Consider the following 19783-nt stretch of genomic DNA (forward strand, 5'->3'; position numbering starts at 1 on the left):
TTTGTACCAAGTCAGTGTGTTTGCTTTCATTTATTTGTGTCCCAGAACGCGGACCAGCACTTGTTTACATTCCCTTCGGGCTATGGTCAGTTTGCCCTGGGTGTCTTTGATGATAGCTTTGACTTTGGGGCTGGACTCGCAGCAGAGGATAACCGGGATGCTGAAAACCGTCGGGAAAGAGAAGCTGCATCTCGGCAACGATATGGTGCCAGGCAACCAAGAAGTCGCCATGGTTCAAGAAGACAAGCAGGGAGACACGAGGGAGTTCCCACTTTAGAGGGGTAAAGAGTGCAGATTGTGAAGTGAAGCGGTGTTTTGTTTTGTTTGTGCTTGCTGGGCCATTTGTTAATATTCCTGCCTCTTACTTTGTCATATCTTTTTATGTTCTTTTTCATAGAATCATTCAGCAGCTAGTAAATGGAATAATTGCACCTACGGCAATGCCAAACATTGGTGTTGGACCCTGGTGAGTTTGTGAAATAGATGTGTTAAAACAGAGTGCAAGTTCACACCAAAATGAGCTTACTTTGTTCTAATGTCCCATTCTTTTTAAAGGGGTGTTCTTCACTCAAATCCTATGGACTATGCCTGGGGTGCTAATGGATTAGATGCCATCATAACACAGGTATTCGTTCAGAAACATTTTTAAGTGATTGTATTAACATTGTAGATACTAATGCGAATGAAATGTGTCTTTCAATTTATCCTCCTTTATAATATTCTCCTTTCTTTAATGTTCAGTTATTAAATCAATTTGAGAATACAGGACCACCACCGGCTGATAGAGATAAAATAAAAAGTCTTCCTACAGTACAAATTACAGAGGAGCATGTTGGTAAGTTAAAAAAGTTTAAAGAGCTTTGCAGGCTATTCCAAATATTTCATCAGATTTCGCTTGGTTGATTTATTCTTTTTAATCAAGTATGACTATTTGTAGATTTAAGTAAATAACTTCAGAGTATTCTAAGTCACTATTTTACTTTAAAAATACTAATACTGGGAATATACTTGCTCCTAACTTAACAAATGTTTCCACTGGGTATTAAAGAATATGAAGCTTTTCCTAAAAAAAATAAGTCCTAATGCTATTTGCCTGTCAGTAAAATTTTCATCCAGAACTAAATGTTGACCTATTTGCACCGTGTTTAACTATATATTTTGAACATTTGCTGTCTTTCAGCTTCAGGACTGGAATGTCCAGTGTGTAAAGAAGATTACAGTGTTGGTGAAAATGTGAGGCAGCTCCCATGCAATCACATGTTTCACAATGATTGCATAGTCCCTTGGTTGGAACAGGTACTAGACATCACCTATTCAGTATTCTTTACACTTACAGTAAATATTCAGTAGTTGCTGACTGAAACTGTGGGCTAAATGGGACTCTAAAAAGGTTTTATATTTTTCTCTAGCATGACACTTGTCCAGTGTGCAGGAAAAGCTTGAGTGGACAGAACACAGCAACAAACCCTCCAGAACTATCAGGGATGAATTTTACCTCGTCCTCTTCCTCCTCCTCCTCCTCCTCATCATCCTCCTCAACACCCCAGTCCTCAAGTTCAACCAGCAATGAGAACTCCACAGATAACTCGTAGGAAGAACAAGTGTCACCCCATGAGCTGTTTTTAGCTCTCAGGCTGCTGTACTTCAGAGCAGTGACCTCCATTCTCTCCCTGCCGAAGGGCGGAAACCTGAGTGCATCTCCCCAGGAGCACTCACGCTGATTCACGGATAAGTGATACATGAGGCCCATGTATTTCTGCCCATCCTGTTGCTCCCACCTTCATCAGGATTCTGAACAAAGGAAGGGCAGAGGCCTGGAGTGCACCTTCAGTCAGGGAGGATGCATAGAAGCATGGATACTATAAGAGGCTTGATCTGCCTGAATCACCTCATACAAGAAGAGAAAAAAAAAGAATCCAAAGTTAGAAAACTAGAACAAGACAGTTGCTGTTCTTTTTTTCTTTCTTTTTTTTCAATCTCTTGATTTGTTTGTTTTATGATGACCCACTTTTTTCAGTAAAGCAAGAGAATAACAAAGCTATCCCTTTTTAAGGAGCATTCATATCTCACAGATTAAATGACCCAAAGTGCACTGTAGTGCACGGCTTAAGTGTGCACTTTGAACTTGCATTGAAAGAATATTATATCTGACCCCTTTAGCTCTTTAAAGAAACTGACAATAGTTTCTATAATTATTTTATTGTCAACCTGTACTTGCCATTTTAAGATTACCTGAATCACACAGGTAACATTGTTTGCACTTGAAATGATCTGTTAAATTGCAGTAAATTTTTTATCAATTGCCACATACTTCATGATTTATATTTGCAACCATAAAACACGTTTCCACATATGATACACGTGATACATTTTGAAACATTTCTGTGCATTTTAATTTAAACAAATATTTTCTAAAGTTGCCAGTTGAATACCTCTTGATTCGCAGTATGATCATGTACAGACAAAACTGTCTAACAGATGAAAATAAAGATGTTTGGGTGCTAGCACTCATTTCCTGTAAGTCATTCTTAGGGTCTGGTTACAGTACTCTAAAGGCTTTCCAATAAGTCTTACAACAACAGTGTTTTACTTGTATTCATTTTTTTATACTCTGATTGTGGTGCTGTGGTTAAAAACTAGATGGTAGTGCAGTAATCATAAAAACTGGGTAATTTTAAAAGAGGAGAGGTTAAAACATACCCTCTTGATACCCTTTTGTTCAAGTACCAAATAAAAAAAATAACTAATGATATGATGAACTTTTAAGTTGTGAGTTATTCTGGTTCCCAGTCTAAATTATTTGTTCCTGTCATGACGTCTTCAAGGCTGTCCAGAACAGCCAAGCATCAACCAGGGAACAATGACCCCATTAGTGAGCACTGCTGGACCTGTTTTCAATGCATAATAAGATTTTGTGATAATTTTGTACTTTCAAAGTAAGGCCTGGTCCAAAGGCATGCTGCTAGTAAACAGAGTCTATATTAAATCCTTCACTGGTGTACTTGCCTGTCTAATGTTATCAACAAGCCAATAAATTCTGTTTCCTTTAATTGTTTAGCCATATGGGTGTATTTCCTCTACATTGTACTTCACTTCAGGGGTTTTATGTTCAAAGGCCTTTAATGTGAGGGCATTGTTATGGACAGAACACTGATCTTATTGGAAGACAGATGAATACATTTGACATATAGCTCAGAGTTTGCTCTCACAATGGGAAATTACAGATCCATAATCTTTCTTTTAAAAAACAAAACATTGTTGACCTTGTTTTTTTTGCCTTCTAGCTATGAAGCTGGAATATATCAGGCTTATTAAATATTTGGTTGCTGTAGATTCAGTGGTTCTGGTGCCGGTTAAAAGTCTAGACTTGTGATTTAGAAAAATACATAATGTGAATATGTAGTGGCTTTATTTTTCTAGAGCTGCAGGTTTTGCAAATATTTTAACAACTGAAACCTGAATAAAATGAAAATATTTAAATATTTCATGTTGGAGCATTCTTTATATTTCCAGAAGAATTATCTTATTTAATTCCCCGTGACCCTGACTCTAGCCATTTACCTGTGAAGAACAGCCTACGTTTAGGTTGGATGTGCTTTCCCAAACAAAACTAGTTGAAAATGTTTCTTCTTCTTCTAATGTCTTTTCCTCTGGTTTTTTATTTCCTGTTTTTGCTTCAGATTGCTTCATAGGCACCTCAGTTATATTCATAGTTTTTCTATTTTCTGCTATTAATTCCTTTCCTTACATTTAATTTCTGTAAACACCCCTTAAAAACACTGACATACTTTGAACGTCTAATCTAGATGAGTTTCGGTTTCAGAATGCGAGTCAGAATGGTGCCGTGATTAGCTTTGAGCCAAACTTCAAATGTATTAAGATATTGTGATGCTAAAACAAAAACAGAATTTTATTAAATGTGATATAAAAATGGACCAAGGCTTTACTTTGGATTGCATGAACAATAAAAAGTAGCCACGCCTCTAACAACGTCACGGTGTACGTGCTGATCAGGGCGTTTACGTGAGGTGAAAACTAGAGGACAACCACATCGGCTCAGCTTCGGGCATTCAGTCCCTACCTACAATCAGCGGAGAGAACATTCAGCTAAACGCAGTTAACGTTGAGGTTATTTGACGACCTAGTAAATATTTATTATCAACAATGAATTTATTGTGGGCTGTCACTGCCCTTCTGTTGAGCTGTTGGAGAGCCGATGCCTTCACAGGTAAGAATTCTGTGTCAGCCATGTTGTTCGAAGATGTAGACTTTGCCCTGACTGCGAATATTATCGTTATTAATTTATGTTTATATTTCATTGTTCCTGCTTTGTAAAAGTAATGATGGTGGTATTTGGTATTTTTTTTTTAATTCTCGATGTTGAATGCCGTTCTATATAAAAACTTAGAAGCTGTCCTTAAACGGTTAGAAACACGATGTCGAAAACATAGGCGTAGCATTGTTGCTAGCTAGCCGATTTGCTTCTTTGAGATACATTAAAACCCTTCCAACCGCTTCGTTACATATGGTATATATCGCTAGTGTTACAAATCTCTTTCGCCTCTTTTTTCTTGTTCATTTAGAACGCTCCTTGTTTCGAACAATTTCTGGGTGATGTTATTTTAAGATTTTCCAAACGTTAGCGAATAGTAAATGTGAGGTCACGTGGGCCCTATGTTAATTTACAACAAATGGTGGATCAATAAGCTTGTTTCAAGTTGCTTCTAATCTTTTACGTTGCTCAAATGTAACTGGCAGTTGCGTAATGTTCTAAACGTTTGTTTACAGTTCGTACTGTACGTTATCTTCTGTGGGGTTTTTTTTTTTTTAACGAAGACAGAACTGTTTTCTAAATCTATTGAAGACTTAAATAATTGGTCTTTCTGTGTGTCCCTTAATGAGCGGTCATGGGCGATAGCGATAGCATGTTCACACTAAATGTAGACTGTGAGCCGGTTGACCCAGTCCGTCTCCAGTATTGGAGGCGTCACAAGACTGTATTTATCCGATGTGTAGCATTGTCATTATGAGCTGGTAATTTTAGGTGAGGCTCCTTGGGAAGCCGGAACAACTCTGGTCTTGAAATTTCTTTAATGAACTATCTTAAATGTTCAATTTTGGCTCACACAAATTTGATCACGCGTACTTACCAGAGCTGACTAATTTTCCGCTCAGAATTTCATCACCAAGGCAATTCAGAGAAATGGGGAACTCCGTGTACTGAGACCTTGTAAAATGTTAGTAATATGATTGCCAGTAGAGGATAAAACCACTGGAACCTTAAATTTTGTAGAGTTGTACCGGTGGGCAGTGTTTGGGTGTTTATGTGTACATGCACTTAAGCCAGAGCCAGAAGCCCTCATGCCTTTCATTGTTTTCTGCTTTGGAAACAACAGCTCTGGAGCAGATCACAGTAACACTAGACCTCCCCTGAGTTTCACCTCCTTGTTGGTAGCTTAACTTTGGCATGAAAAGTTGGCTACAGAGTAGACGGGTAGATAAGACTGTTGTTGTTTTGTGTGTGTGTGTGTGAGAGAGAGAGAGAGAGAGAGAGAGAGAGAAGGGGAGCAAGCAGTAAAAAAGCAATTTTAACATGTTAGCTGTTCGGTATTCAGTTCAAGTAATTTGGTGAATGGTGTTTAAAACACACCCATTTTGTTATTGGCCACCATTTTGAGTCTGCTTAACTTGCTCTCAGTAAAATTATGCTTTAATGATAAAAGCATCTAAGCATTAGTGCTGAAGGTGGCAGATTTTTTTTTTTTTTCCCCTCCTATCCGTTTGAGTGTTCACGTTCATCCTTTGTGGGTCTGCTGTAGCCAAGTTATTAAAGAGGACAAAGTGTTCTATTTGATTAGTGCCCTCTAGATCCATAGTCCAAAATCTGGGGGGTGGGTGGGGAGTGAGACCTTTTTCTCACTCCCCAGACCTTTTTATGTAGGCATGATGCTACAAACAGAGGGCTATTTGTAGTGAAATTATTTCCAAACAATTTTCTTTTCTCTAATTCATGGCTAAACAAACACTTTAAATGACCTGTCTATTCATTGTATCCGTTTAGCAGTTTGGTGCCTTTTTTTTTTTTTTTTTTTTTTTTTTTTTTAAGGTTTTCATTTTTAAATTATAATTATTATTAGGATTATTATTATGTTACTAGAACCACAGACCTTCATCTTCTGTACATAGTTATTACATCAAACCTCCAAGTGAAGTACGAAGCAAGGCTGGGTCTCCCTATTCTAAGCCAGTTAATAGGTTGAATAGCTATTCAGTCGGGACTAGCAACTCTGTTTTTTTAACGACTACTAGCAAAATGTAGAGTATGGCAACGTGCGTGAACACATTTCAGTGTGTTTAGTGGCTTTTTGCATTAGTCTCCATCTATCATATTAGTGACTTTTCAAAAGTACTTGGTAAAGCTGTAGTGATCCTGCAACTAATGATCCATTGACTGTTTGCTTTCATCCTGATGTATGGAGGGGGATTCTTCACATAAGTATCACCAAACTCGAGCACTTGGGAGGGACTACATTATTTTTAGTTGCTGAAATACTTCGGTGAGAACTTTCTTTAGATTGTAAAGAGCTTTTTTTTTGGTATTCTGAGTTCTCTTTTCTTCAAACAGATGGAAAATTAACCTGAGGGGCAGTGCTATGGTGTGTTAAGTGATCACATGCTGGAATAATGTTGTGGCCTCAAGGTCTCCATGATGGTCACGTGACTAAAAACCATAAATTAGGATGGACAGTTCAGTGTAAAAGTGTCAATATATTTATTTGGCTATAGAAAATATCCTACTAGGTTTTAGCTTATTGTCAAATAATCCTCCACGTGTGCCTTTTTTTTGAGTACACATAAATGTAGCACATCAGACTGATTCTCATGTTATAGAGCAGAGGGCTATTTGTAATGAATTGCATTAACATTTATGTTGTCACTCTGAGGTCGAGGTCTAAACTATATTTAATTTTGAACTTTTAAAAAGCATGTGCTTTTAAGGTGACCTTTGGTAATCATGGAGAAGCCATTCTAAACTAGGAAACCGCGGCTCTTGTTACAGCGTCACAGATGTTCTTCTTCTGTCTGGTCTATAATTGGTCTTTGTTTGACTACAATTTTTTTGTTAAATTGGAAATTTTGTAGTTTTAGTTGAAGAGAATGCAAGCCTAACCGCATCCAAGTGTGGTCTGGGTGATAATCACATTTAGTGTCCAGGGACACCCTCTTTAGACTGCACTTCTTGCAGGTGTAGGGAAATGGGCTACTAATTGGGAAATGGCAAAACCTTGCCACCCTTGGTAGTGGACACTTGAAATATACCTGTTTAATGAAATAAAGATTTATTTATTTTTTTTTCAATGTACAACAAAGGTTAAACATTTATAAGATCCAGCAGCTCTTAACACCATTAACTAGGTCAGCAGCAGTTTTCTGCCAGGGCTATGCAAACCCATGCAGTTAATTAGTACTTCTAATGTTGAGATGAGCCGTTGCATACAAGTTGGGTGGGCATAAACTGACACATAACCTCAACCAGGGCAATGCATAACCACATTCTGTACAGGCTGGTGGACACTAGCCTGCAAGAACAGCAGGCTCTGAGCGCTATTAACATAAGTCCAAACTCGGCAAACTGATTTAACATGTGGTGTGTGCAATGTTATATGAACATTTCTGTGACGAATGTGTTTATGACACCGGCAGGGGTCATGTAGTTGATATTTTCAAATTCCTATGTTGGAGTGCTTTAATGGCACTCAAGTATCAATAGTAACACCACATGTCCATCTGCTTATCAATACTTTGGTACTGACCAGCCTGGCAGAAGCACCCATTTGAACTGTTGTGTGAACCTTGTGCAGCAGATGGGTTATATGCCCACAATTTAGTTTTTTCATGCATTTTTAATTAAAAACACTTTCATCTCAACCTCATCTGCTTTTTTTCATGTTCTTTCATTCATTGTAAATTTTTTTTAATTCCATCAAAAAGCTTCTGCATGCTTCTTTTTTTTGTTTGGTTTTTTTCTTTTCCCACTTGCCTGTAGGGATGACCTGGGAAAGCTTTGTTTTTTTGTTTTTTTGTTTTTTTTAAAGACGAAAAGTTCCAAAGTATTGTGTAACTGCTAATACTTAACGCTGCCATTTAGTCTATGTAATCCAGTGTACAACTGGATTGCAAAGACTACACTTGATATTAACAAACATTGCAATTAATCCTATAAATTAGATTGATCAAAAACAAATGGAAAAATGCAAAAAGGACTCAAATTTTATTTCAACACATTTCAGCAGTCTTCAGAGTCCAGACAATAATTAAAAAGAAAATAGAAAATTTGTTTGGCTGTGGCTTGGCTTTACATCAGCTTGGTCATCCCTATTTGCCTTAATTAGAGCTTGGGGATATGGCTTAAAAAAAAATCACATTTCAAAATTTGGAAAATGAAGCCCAAGTCTTTCCTTTGCAGCGGTGCAGTTTGACCCCTCTTTCAAAAGCCTAAACATGGTCACAGTTCATTTCAGCTTCCACCAGAATGATGAAAACACAGCCTTTGGCCTCAAGGATTGAAGGATCATTAACGGTTGTCTGCACCTACCTTTGTCAGCCATTCTTGGCAGTGTGACTGCGAGATCACATGCTTGGGGAAAGCATTCTTCCATAGCACAGTGGGGGTCATAATTTTATGCTTTTTGTAGCTTAATTAGATGTTTTTGAAAGCGGCGACACAGTGTCCCCAAAAGCATTATCAGAGATTTTTCTTTTTAATTAAATAATTGTTCTTAAATGTAGCTGAAAGAAGCATTAACGGTTAGCAATCATGCTTATAAGTACAATGGCAGGAGTTACACTAATCAGACAAACTGGATTTTGAGGTATATGCTCAGGCTCGACGCAGCCTGTGTGAATACATGCAAAGTTACTCAAATTGGTTAATAACCCTCTGGGGCCCAGGGTGTAATTGGCCGCTTTTGACTACTTTTGAGTTTACCTTTATATTTCACATTTAAAAACTATTTATCTTGCCTCGGTTAACATTACTTTACTTGATCTAAAAACCACAAAGACATCCAAGTAGGAATTTTTATTTATTTTTACTTTTAATGCAAATATAAATAACAAATTGTAAAGACTTGTGCTTTTTTTTTTTTTTTTTTTCTTCTGTACAACCATTTAAAACTATTACAGAAATTTAAATTACAGAACAATTAGGTATCATAATAAGATGCCACACAAATTATCTGTGATACTCCACAAAATATTGTCCACCACAAGCACAGGAACAAATCACAGGCCAAAAACCTGCTGGCTTGACAACAGAAGGTATTTTAGTCATCCTGTTTTCTACCTGGAGACAGATTTGCATTGAAATCTGCCTTTAGTGGGCTTTTTGGCAGCAACTTTGGCATTCACTAGTGTCCTCATTGTTGTGACACACAAAACGAATAAAGTACACACTAACTATATACTGCAAACTCACCAAATGTCACAAATCTTTCACGTCTCAAAAAGTAGCTTTTGATATTGCTCTTTCACTCACTTGCTGACTTTCTCTTACCGCCATCACTACCAAGATTTTCCCCCTTTTCCTAAACAACCAAATGCCATTTGTTGCCATATAATTGTTTGGTGATGTGAAAAACATGAAAGGGGTGTCATGTTTTTGCACCCCCACCCCCAGGGAATGCCGTTGACTGTTTCTTCATGCTCTTAACGTGACGATAGTATTCAGGAAAAAGCATCTCATGTATTTGTTATCATAACTTTTGTTTTATGTAGCCTATCAACACAACCTAACAACTTGTATATAGTGAAGTCTTTTCAACATAAGTTCAAATGGAGACTCAGAGTGGCTGCATCTTGTTGCTACGTCATCTTAAATCGGTCATGTGGTTTGGACACGCCAGTGCATCTGGCCACCCCAGAGGGTTAAATCTCTAGATGGACACAAGATTAAGTGTAACAGTTATCTAAAACTTGATTAGCTTAAGGGAGTGTTATACTGTCTCTATTTCCCCTAGAGCCAGCCCAGTCAATACAAGCTAGTCAGGACCTACAGACCTTATATTGGATATCAGTGTTTTCATTAATCTACCCAGCACTAATAAGAGGACAAAAATGATTACAAATATTTCTACAGAAATTGGGTGAACATGATGCTCTTATCTGTTTTATTTTTTTCTCTTCTGTGTGTGTGCTTACTTTCATGTTTTTTTCATTTGTATATTAACTGTTTTTCTTTCTCTTTCCTGCTCTGTTGCTTTTTCACCATTGCACTCTACCATCAATTCATTAAATCATTTGGTTTGCTTTAACCCCATCACATTCAAAAAATTTTAATTTGTTTGCTGGGCTTACTTTAAAACTGTGCTCAGCGGGTTTTATCAAGTCCCCTTTGTCTCAGATGAAGCTAACCAATGACAGTGCAGAGCTGCATTGCGAGGTTGTAGGGAACCCTATTCCTGAGGTGCAGTGGTGGTTTGTAGAGGGCGAGGAGCCAAACGAGACCTTTACCCAGCTGTTTGATGGGGCACGGAACGACCGTGTGAAAATAAATGCCACATATATAGCACATGCCACTAGCACCATTCACCTCACTAGCCTGACCCTTGAAGACTCTGGCACATATGAGTGCCGTGCTTCCAACGACCCTGACCGCAATGAACTGAAGAAGACGCCAAAAATCAAGTGGATCCGCTCGCAGGCAAACGTTATTGTGATTGAAAGTGAGTGGCAGAGTGAGCCTGAGGAAGACCCCCAGTCAAAGTAGATGACTGTTACCACCTCATTAGTTAAGTCCTGGACATTAATCTCCTGTTACACACCTCTGCCGTGTTTCCCGGACCAGAACTTTCCATCCTGCTTCACCCAGTAAACAAACTCCTTCTCCTTTCCTGAAAAGCTCTCCAAGGTTGTTCCCTAGTAGAAAATGAACCTGGTCTTATGACATCCATAGCTCCCTAACCCTTTATTATCTGACACAGTACGTATGTTCAATCTGATGCCTTTTTTTTTTTTTTTTCCCCTCTCGGTTTAAGGCTTGGGTAGAATTATGGTAGGTTTTCTTGTATATAATACTGGTCATAAGGTTGGAAATATGCAAATGGCTCCTTCAGGATTATTACTGTACATGAACAATGCAATATTTGATCAGTTTAACTATTTATAGTCAAAAACCAAAAAAGGGGCGTCAGATTAGCTTTGCTTCTTGTTAGATATTTAATTTGCTAGCATTTTCCTTAATTGGTACTAACACTGGCAATGCCCCTATTGTTCATGCTTGTAGACCATCCCTGTGGCTTATAGCCTACTGAACAGTAGGTACAGAAGATGGCAACTAACTGTAAAAATGAATTCTCAGCCATGGGGCATCTTTCTGCCTTGTGGCCCAGTATTAATTATTTATTTTCTTTTTTGTGAACTTAGAATAATGTTCCTTTATCCAATTGGAGCTTGATTTTAAACATCTTTATTTCACCATTATCACAATTGGCTGTTAAACTTACAGTTTTTATTGCTGTTGCTTCTTCTGCATGAATTGAATCTTTTCCCCATGACCTTTCTGTAGCTCAATACCTTTCCAGTATAATTCCCATTCTCCCGCCCAGGAGGGGAGCTCTCTCCACCTTTCTCAGAAAGTTCTGTGCACCTGTATAGAACTTGTGCGTGTGTCACATTTTTTTTTTTTTTTTTTCATGTATCTGTCATCATGTTTTGTTTTATTTCTCCCGTCTTATTAATCTTTAAACTTGTAAAGTAGTTTGAACATGTTAAAAGCTTAGCTGGAAGTCATTGGATTTTTCTTTGACCAATCAACACTCAACAATTGTCTTAGCAAAAATGACACGTAAATTTGTACCTGACAACATTAAGGCTAGTAGGCAAATCGGGTAGTATGCCTCTACATTTAATTTTTAGGTTTTTTTTTTTGTTGTTGTTGTTTTGTTTTTTTACTCTCATTGGCGAGTGTGTGCATAGGATTGTCATATATATGGAATTTCTACAACATAAAAATGTTGTAACCTCTAAATTGAGATGTGGAGTTTTTTGACTCTTTAGAATAATCCACCAGAACCACAGGGAATTTTTCACAGGATGTGTATAATATTTTTTTTTTTTTTTTTTTTTTTTTCCCCTCCCTGTGATGTCATTTTGTCAAATAGATTTTTTTCTTTTAAAGACAGCTGTTGAGTGTCAAGATCAAAATGTAAATTGTAACTGTATCTTATAAGCAACCAGTGTCAATGATGCATTTCAAGCCAATGCTGTTTGTTACTTGGTATATTTATAAATAATGTGTTTTAATATTTATATTCCATTTAAGCACCACACATCCGCACTGAACCTTCTGAAGTCACCAACCAAACCTCTGCTGTGCTCAGCTGCAACCTCACAGATGCCAGCATTGTCAGCAAGGGCTCCCACTGGACTCTTAATGGCAAAATCATTGACACCTCCAAAAAGGATGACGACAAACATTACACTACATTAAAGTAAGCCAAAAAAAAAAGCATCCATGTGCCATGTAGCCAGGTCTGTCTTGCTGGTCTCAAGGAATATTATGCTGTTCACCATAGGCTGGTAAAGCAAGAGACCTTTTCAAACAGAGGCCTTTTGTGGACAGTGATATAGTTAACTAATTAGAAACACTGAGTGACTAAAATGATTGGCTAAGTATCATTGGCATGTAAATATTTAACCATTGCTGTGCCTTTAAAAAAGTGCTATGTTTGGTATACCTGCCTTTTGCTAGCCTTCATTTTCTCTCTTGTTTTGTCTTTGTCTACAATCTCCCCCTCTCGCTACTTTCTCTTTGGCTTTAGCAGCAGAGCTAGGGGCACCATACAGGCATTTCACTGCGCTTGATTAGCAGAGAGATGGACTGCATGGACGTGCAGCTTTACTGGTAGTCTTGGCAGCCATGAGAGCTGTGTGTCCACTTTGCCTGACCTTAATTCCCCATTAGAGATAGAATGCAGGATTGTACAGGATAGTAGCACCAAACAAAAGTGGGATTGTAATAAAGGGGGAAAATATGAAATGTTTGCTGGGTGGATAAGCAGCTTTAGTTTTACCACGCTCTTGAGCATAAATGGAGATCTATTGTGAATTTTCTACTTGGCCAAGTGGAAAACTAATCGCCATCATTAAAGGGGTTTCAGCAGTGGTCCTAAGTCACTTGTTGGATACTAATGTCTTAAAGAAAAAAATACATTGACTTTCTATTAACAAAGCTTGTTAAACTATTCTCAGATAAATGATTCTTTTTCTTCCCATAGTTTGGAGAAGATCACTCATGCCAATAGTGGAAAGTATGAATGCGTGTTCTCGACTGATCCAGAGGTGAAGCAGACCATTGAAGTCAGAAGTAAGTAGATGAGTTGCATATCAAAGATGTTTTCAGAGATGAGTAAAAAGAATTTGTCCAATTTCAAATAGTTTTTAAATAATACCCCGCAGATTAAAAATATTGCAATGTAGTACAAGTCTCTATCTCGAACTATTGGTTTAGGTTACAGGAATCATGTGGTGTTATGTTGTGCTCTGGTGAATGGTAGAAGGGTCTTGAATCATGAATCCATGCTGTCATACTGAATGCTTGAAAATGTGAAATTGATATTAACTGTGTAGTGGTGTTTGGGTTTTTTTGTTTCTCCTCCCTGACTCCTAGAGGAGCTTTGCAGGTTGGGAGTGAATACACGTTTCCTGTTATTTCTGACTATTTCACTTGTGATGATGTTTGTTGATGATTGTGCTTTTGTAAAATTCACCATAATTAACAAAACTAGTTCAAATATTTTTTATAAAAAATCTGTATTGTTGGAGCTACAAACTGGGTGGATGTCACTTGCATGTGAGGGAGCAATCAGTTTCCACATGACAGAATTATTTGAAGAACTTAAATATGTCTGAGAGCATTTTAAATGATGTATTGCTTTCTGTTTTTAGGTGTCCTATAATAAGTATGTGAAATGGCCTCTTTCCCAGTGATGGGGTTATTTAATCTACTGTTTACTGTCATATTATAGTTTGAATCAATGTACCTCTTTTTGCTGTAGCAACTCCCCATGTCGCTGCCTACAAGCACTCTGAGCACGGCAATGAAAATGACAAAGTTGTGCTGGTCTGTGTGAGTCATGGATATCCATTACCTACTGATTGGCTCTGGTTCAAACAGAACAACGATGGAACCCAAGATGTGAGTTTCTGTCACACTCAGAATGATATTGTTCACTAACACTTTAGTTAATATTGTCTCAAGTTGGAATTTCTACAAGCTCTCACAGTGCATACCTGAGCATTACGATTATATTTAGAAAAAAAAAAAACCCTCATTATCATCAGCAGTCTTAATGTTTCACTGTAGATATGGTCATATTCCAGTTCACTAAACGGTGCATAATTCTGGCTTAGTTTGACAGTGAATGACACAGGTTTTGGGTTTGGTTTTTTTTGTTTGTTTTTGTTTTGTAAAAGATTAACAGCTTTGTTACTCACTTGCTTTTTAAAAATAACCCTCAGAGTATCACCAATGGAACTGTCAAATATGAGATCAAGAATACCCCCAACAAGACCAGTCTGACCATTAACGACCTGAACATCGACAGTGACCTCGGGCACTACATTTGCTCTGGAAGTAACGACCTCGGCGTAGCTACTGACAAAGTCAACCTGCGTGTCCGCAGTCGCTTGGCTGCTCTCTGGCCCTTTCTTGGCATCGTGGCAGAGGTCATCATCCTTGTCACGATAATCTTTATCTATGAGAAGAGGAGAAAGCCCGATGAGGTCAATGACGGTATGTATGCTATGTCCCCTACACCACACATTACATCCTTATTTAGTTCATATCAAAATTGCAATTAGCACAATGATGCAACACTGCCTTCATCTTTTGATTTTTAGCAAGGAAGATTTCAACTGTTCCCTTGCAAATATCAGCATAAGCTGAAGTCATTATGTAGTGACTTCTCACAACTACCTTTGCCAGTTGGCTGCATTAGTTGGTGACTTCCAAAACCTGGGCCATTTTAATATTATTAGGAAGTCTTAGTAGGAAAAACTACATACCATTTTATTGAATGAATTGGGGGAGGGGGAACAAAACAGTTTCCTTCGGGGTCAACCTTCAGGATCAATAAAGTTTTATTGAATTGATTATTCCATAGTTGTTGGTGTAATAGCCACACTACTGACTGTTTGTCAACCTACAGCTCCTCTTTTTGCAGGAAAGACTTGTTCTTTTTCATAAGTCATTTAACTTCTATCAAAACCAGAACACTTCAAACTGTAGACTCTGGTGTACTGAGCAATGAGATCAGAAAATTGAATGCCCTTTGAGACTATGAAAGCAAAGTGCTGGTTTGTATGGGTATAGATGCAGGCTGTAGTTGAATTTTTGTTTGTTGTTGTTTTTTGTTTTAACTATTATTTTTCATTTTGAAAATAAAGATCAGGAAATAGCTGCCACCTCTGTGTAAAGAATCTGTGTTAGAAGTTTTATTTTATTTTTTTATTATTTACATTTTTACTTCTCTGTTCGCTGCTGATTTTGCATTTTGGTAAGTGAACAAAACTGCATGTCAGACTGAAGTGGTTGAACTGAGATGACCGCGTGGAAAAGGCAGTGGGAGTCTGAATGAACTGCTTTCATAGTAACCACTTCTAAGAGGAATGCGCTCAAAGACTTGGTCACTCTTTCACTGGCCCTTAATCTTACAGCGCAAGCTTCAAATATTTCTTTCACTTTGTTTTGGTTTTTAAACACGTGTGTTTGAGCCAATGAAAGAGTCAAATGAGACACTTAAACTACTCTAATAGTTTGACATGAATTTGGGTAGGTTCAAAAGAGGTCTCAATTATTTGTCTGCATGCTTTGTGCATCTTGTACTATATGCATGATACATAATAGGCAACCTTCTCAAGATCAGTATGTCATATACCATTTGTGTCATTCATCATTTGGCTGCAGAGGTAGCCTACTTTTTGCCGTACTGTGAATACATGCTGTTGCTCGGGCGTGAATATGGCCACAGTACATACAAGGATGTGTGTTAGCTCTGCCAGTTTAAAGATGTTTACTGTTGTTACCACAGCAGTGCACTGCAGTGTTCCTTTGGTCTTCCTTTGCTTGAATTGCATGAGCCTCTGTGATACCAAGGGGGGACTCGAGCCAGTGCATAAAAAATGTTCACGTTAAACATGATTACACGACTTGCTAAAAGCCACATTATATGATATGAGTAAGAACAAATGATTGTAACTGTTAAATGTGTTTTATATGGTTTTATGTAAATGTCAGAAATGCAACAGGTGGGCATGCTTCTATTTGTGTTTAGTTAGATTTAATCATAACACCATTGCAGTCATGTTACTGATTAAAACATTTGCTACTATCATTGTGGGCTGGGGATGGTGTGGGTTTCTCACACCAATCAGAGATGAAACATTTTAACTTTGTTTTTTTTCTTTTTTTTTTTTCTTTCATCTGTCATTGATCGTGTTCTGCTGTCCAGATGATGACTCAGGATCTGCTCCTCTGTAAGTGAAATCTTTGATAATTACCTTGTGAAACACTTTGGTCAGCTTTGTTGCTTTTAAATGTGTCAATTTTATTTCTATAGCACAAGGTTTTGCTGCTGTTGGAGCTCATTTTGTTAAATGTTTTTCAGGAAGAGCAATTCTAATGCAAACCACAAAGACAAGAATGTGAGGCAAAGGAACTCTAACTAAAAGCTGAAAGAGGTGAGTTAATAATATAATTGTTAAAATTAATACTGCATTTTGTGGGCTAGTCTGTCTGCAAATGTATTTGTAAGGAATGGGATGTTTTTAATAAAAGTTTGTTTCCACCCCCCCACATAGATGGATGTCCAGACGACACTCCAGGATTCAGCTGCTGTGTGGCACAATATACTGTGCACCTTGCAATTTTAAGTACCTTTTCGTGCTTGGGTGTTTAATGTTTAAAAGAATATGATTTCCTCTTGGTTTGGTTTCTTCTATATCCCTCTCCATATTGTGCAGCCAGAGAACATAGTGTGAAATAATTTCTGCTTGAGGCTATGGGGCAAATATTGCATGAGTTTTTAAATGCTGTTCTAGCCACGTGTGTGTGTGTGTTGTTGCAAAATCATTAGACTGTTCACATGAGGAATGCGTAGTTTGTGGTTATTTTCTGTTAATGCTGATGCTTCTTGCACTGACCTCACAGTTATCAGTCATTGGTTTTATATTCTCCGATCTGAAATGGTGACCTATAAATCGGCACAAGATGCAGTTTGAGGATCTGAACAGTCGTTTTGATCCTGATGAATCACTGCCACTCTGAATATAAAATAATGAAGGGCATTTGAATTCACATGTTCTGTCCCTTCACCACCACAAACCTCCCTTAGCAGAGTTTTACACTTTGCCTTAACAACCACCATTTCTTGTCTTTTTTGCATTTTGTTACCTGCCACTAAATTTTAATGTGTCGCTTAAAATGCAGAAATGATAGCTAAGATTCAATGTGTGCTACCTTTTTATTACCACAAGAAACTAGTATTTTGAATAGGATTTTTTTTCTTTTTTAAGCTTTTCCCTATTTAAATATTTTAAATTGCGTTTCTCATCGATGCTTTTTGTTTTTTGCCAACTTCACATACACGGTTGAAATTTAAGGACCAAGTGCAAGAGATGTAACTGTTGCTTTTGTCAAATGCAACTTTTAATGCTACACACTGTTACAGACAAATTGCTGACAAATATTGGGTTTTAGTTTTATTCGCTCAGTGTGATCAGAACTGGTTGTGTGCGACTGTTGGATCCTTGTCTCTTCCCTTTCACTGTATAGATGACTCAGAAGCCATATATTCCATTTAACCAAGAGTAGTGTTGTGATTGGATATTACAATTTCAGAATTGCACAGTTTAAGAGACCTAGTCAGCCAGAATTGTGTCAATTGTTGTACTTTCCTTCTACGTGGAACAACAACATCTCTGTACAACTTGCACAATATAAATTAAAGGTATTAAAATTTGTCTGGTCTTGTTACTCAACTACAGCTGCTCAAGTGGTTTAGAAATGGTAAGCTACAATAGAAAGCAATCCTAAAGTGAAAATGTTTGGTCTTTCGATTTAATGGAAACGTATTTAAGTAATTTATTATTGTTGTATCTTAGGTTTTATTCTTCAGGGTTTGTTGTAAATGAAATTAACAGCACTATAGCTTAATTGGTTACACTCAAATACAAGTGGATTGATATTGTTCTTTTGGATGGCAAGGTTCATTGGGGGGAAAAAAAAAAAAAAAAAAAAACCAAACAAATTTTGATATTTAAATGTCAACTTTATAATCAATATTGGCAGCAACTTCCCACCCATTATAACAAAATATAATCAGTTCCTTTCTAAACCAGCTCACTCACTGAAACAAAGTACCTCTCCCCACCAGGGGGCAGCATTTTACAGCTGGGTGTGGCTGTTTGGCTGTTACTTGATTTTAGTTTTCCTATGTTACTATAAAATTTAAAAAAAAATGAAGGTATTTTCTTAATAACTTAGCTCCTTAATTAAAGGTTGAATGAAAATTGACTGACCCCTAGTTTAGCTTTATTTGATCCGTTCAACACAGACTTTAAAGTCAGCTTGTTGTTCAGGTTATGAACTACTGCTACGCAGAAATGTACAAGGTCAGTTTGAATGTGCTTAAATTACCAACAAATTGAAACTTACAAAAAGGGGACTTCAGGTATGGCAGATACATGTAGCAGATTGTCCACATGGTTCCCAGCATTCTTTTTTTCCTTTTTCTTTGACGATAGTCAAACACACTGGGTCTCCTACCTGCTGCATTTGTAACAAAACAGAAGTGCATAGAGAGACAAACATACAATTGCCATGAGTGTCTGTGTTTAATCATTTGCCGTGAAGCATACTTGAACTTGAGGGTCACACATGTCAATGACAACTGCATTCACCCCAGCAAAGGCAAGAGGGAGGTTCCACAGCCAAAGGGCAGGAGTGCAAGAGAACCAGAGGCAGTGGGCCACCCCACCATGAGCTGAGGACCACCCAACACGTGGCAGAGCCCCTACTGCTCAACACAGAGGACCAAGCCATCCTGTTCCAAGCTAAGATGGAAAGAGAATATGGTTTGAGACCCCTCCCAAGTTAAATAGCTCTCCCTTAGCAGCCGAGGGTCACCTGATTTAGCCATAACTATAGGATTTACCATAAAAAGGATATGCTAGTAGCAAACATGGTTTTCTTCCAAATCTTTACACTGTTCGTGAGTGCCTTGGCCCTAGATTATTAGGTCTGCCTTTATCCACAAGGTGGAGTCATTTCACCATGAAAACCTCGACCACTTGGGAAGGCTGCCAGAAACCAAAGCAACAGGCAGACGCTACTGCCAGACTTTGAGAAAGTCTAGATAGAATTGAACTGATACTGGGTCAACTGAGCGTGGCAGCATGGGATACTCGCTGATGATTCCTTTTGATGTAAAACTGCTCAGGCCATGACTGCATATTAAAAAGTTTTTTTTAAACTATCGTAGTTTTCCATTCACACAAGTTTGAGTTATTCTAAAAGTGTATGTGTGCGTTATTTAATTAGTTAATAAGAATTCACTTTTGAAATCACATTCACGGACTTTTTGTGTCCAGGTCTGACAAAACTGTTTTCTTCTGTGCGCACATTTTCTACAGTAGGCTGAAAGCTACCTGTAGGTGGTTGAAGCCCCAGGGTAAGGCTGTTATCTCTCCCTCTCTCTACCACACACAAACACAATAACAGCCA

General features: G+C 37.8%; 2 protein-coding genes and 1 long non-coding RNA gene across 4 annotated transcripts in view; 2 read left to right on the forward strand and 1 right to left on the reverse strand.

The window, feature by feature from the left end:
• The window catches only part of LOC100691165 (E3 ubiquitin-protein ligase RNF126), a 6573-nt gene extending 3523 nt beyond the window's left edge, over positions 1 to 3050 (forward strand). Inside the window, exons 4-9 of the mRNA XM_003439673.5 lie at positions 46 to 281; positions 398 to 466; positions 556 to 625; positions 742 to 835; positions 1181 to 1296; positions 1410 to 3050. Coding sequence (XP_003439721.1) covers positions 46 to 281; positions 398 to 466; positions 556 to 625; positions 742 to 835; positions 1181 to 1296; positions 1410 to 1592 — 768 coding nt within the window. The 3' untranslated portion in view covers positions 1593 to 3050. The remainder of the gene's footprint in view (positions 1 to 45; positions 282 to 397; positions 467 to 555; positions 626 to 741; positions 836 to 1180; positions 1297 to 1409) is intronic.
• Positions 3051 to 4006: 956 nt separating this feature from the next.
• On the forward strand, positions 4007 to 17844 carry bsg (basigin). 2 transcript variants are annotated; one of them, XM_013267185.3, is made up of 8 exons: positions 4007 to 4228; positions 12323 to 12491; positions 13278 to 13366; positions 14058 to 14197; positions 14521 to 14794; positions 16524 to 16536; positions 16668 to 16740; positions 16861 to 17844. In XM_013267185.3, the coding sequence occupies exons 1-7, from the start codon at positions 4165 to 4167 to the stop codon at positions 16726 to 16728; spliced, it is 810 nt and encodes a 269-aa protein (XP_013122639.1). In that variant the 5' UTR covers positions 4007 to 4164; the 3' UTR covers positions 16729 to 16740; positions 16861 to 17844. The 2 variants fall into 2 exon arrangements, with proteins under 2 accessions (XP_013122639.1, XP_013122637.1); XM_013267183.2 differs by having other exon boundaries at positions 4008 to 4228; positions 16512 to 16536; positions 16861 to 17841.
• On the reverse strand, positions 17516 to 19781 carry LOC112843936 (uncharacterized). Its single transcript, XR_003216483.1, has 2 exons — positions 19708 to 19781; positions 17516 to 18829 (listed from the first exon to the last, which is right to left on the reverse strand). It is a non-coding gene; the product is annotated as an uncharacterized LOC112843936 (long non-coding RNA).
• Positions 19782 to 19783: the final 2 nt, after the last annotated feature.

This window comes from Oreochromis niloticus, linkage group LG23, assembly GCF_001858045.2.
Source record: "Oreochromis niloticus isolate F11D_XX linkage group LG23, O_niloticus_UMD_NMBU, whole genome shotgun sequence".
NCBI classification, from domain to species: domain Eukaryota; kingdom Metazoa; phylum Chordata; class Actinopteri; order Cichliformes; family Cichlidae; genus Oreochromis; species Oreochromis niloticus.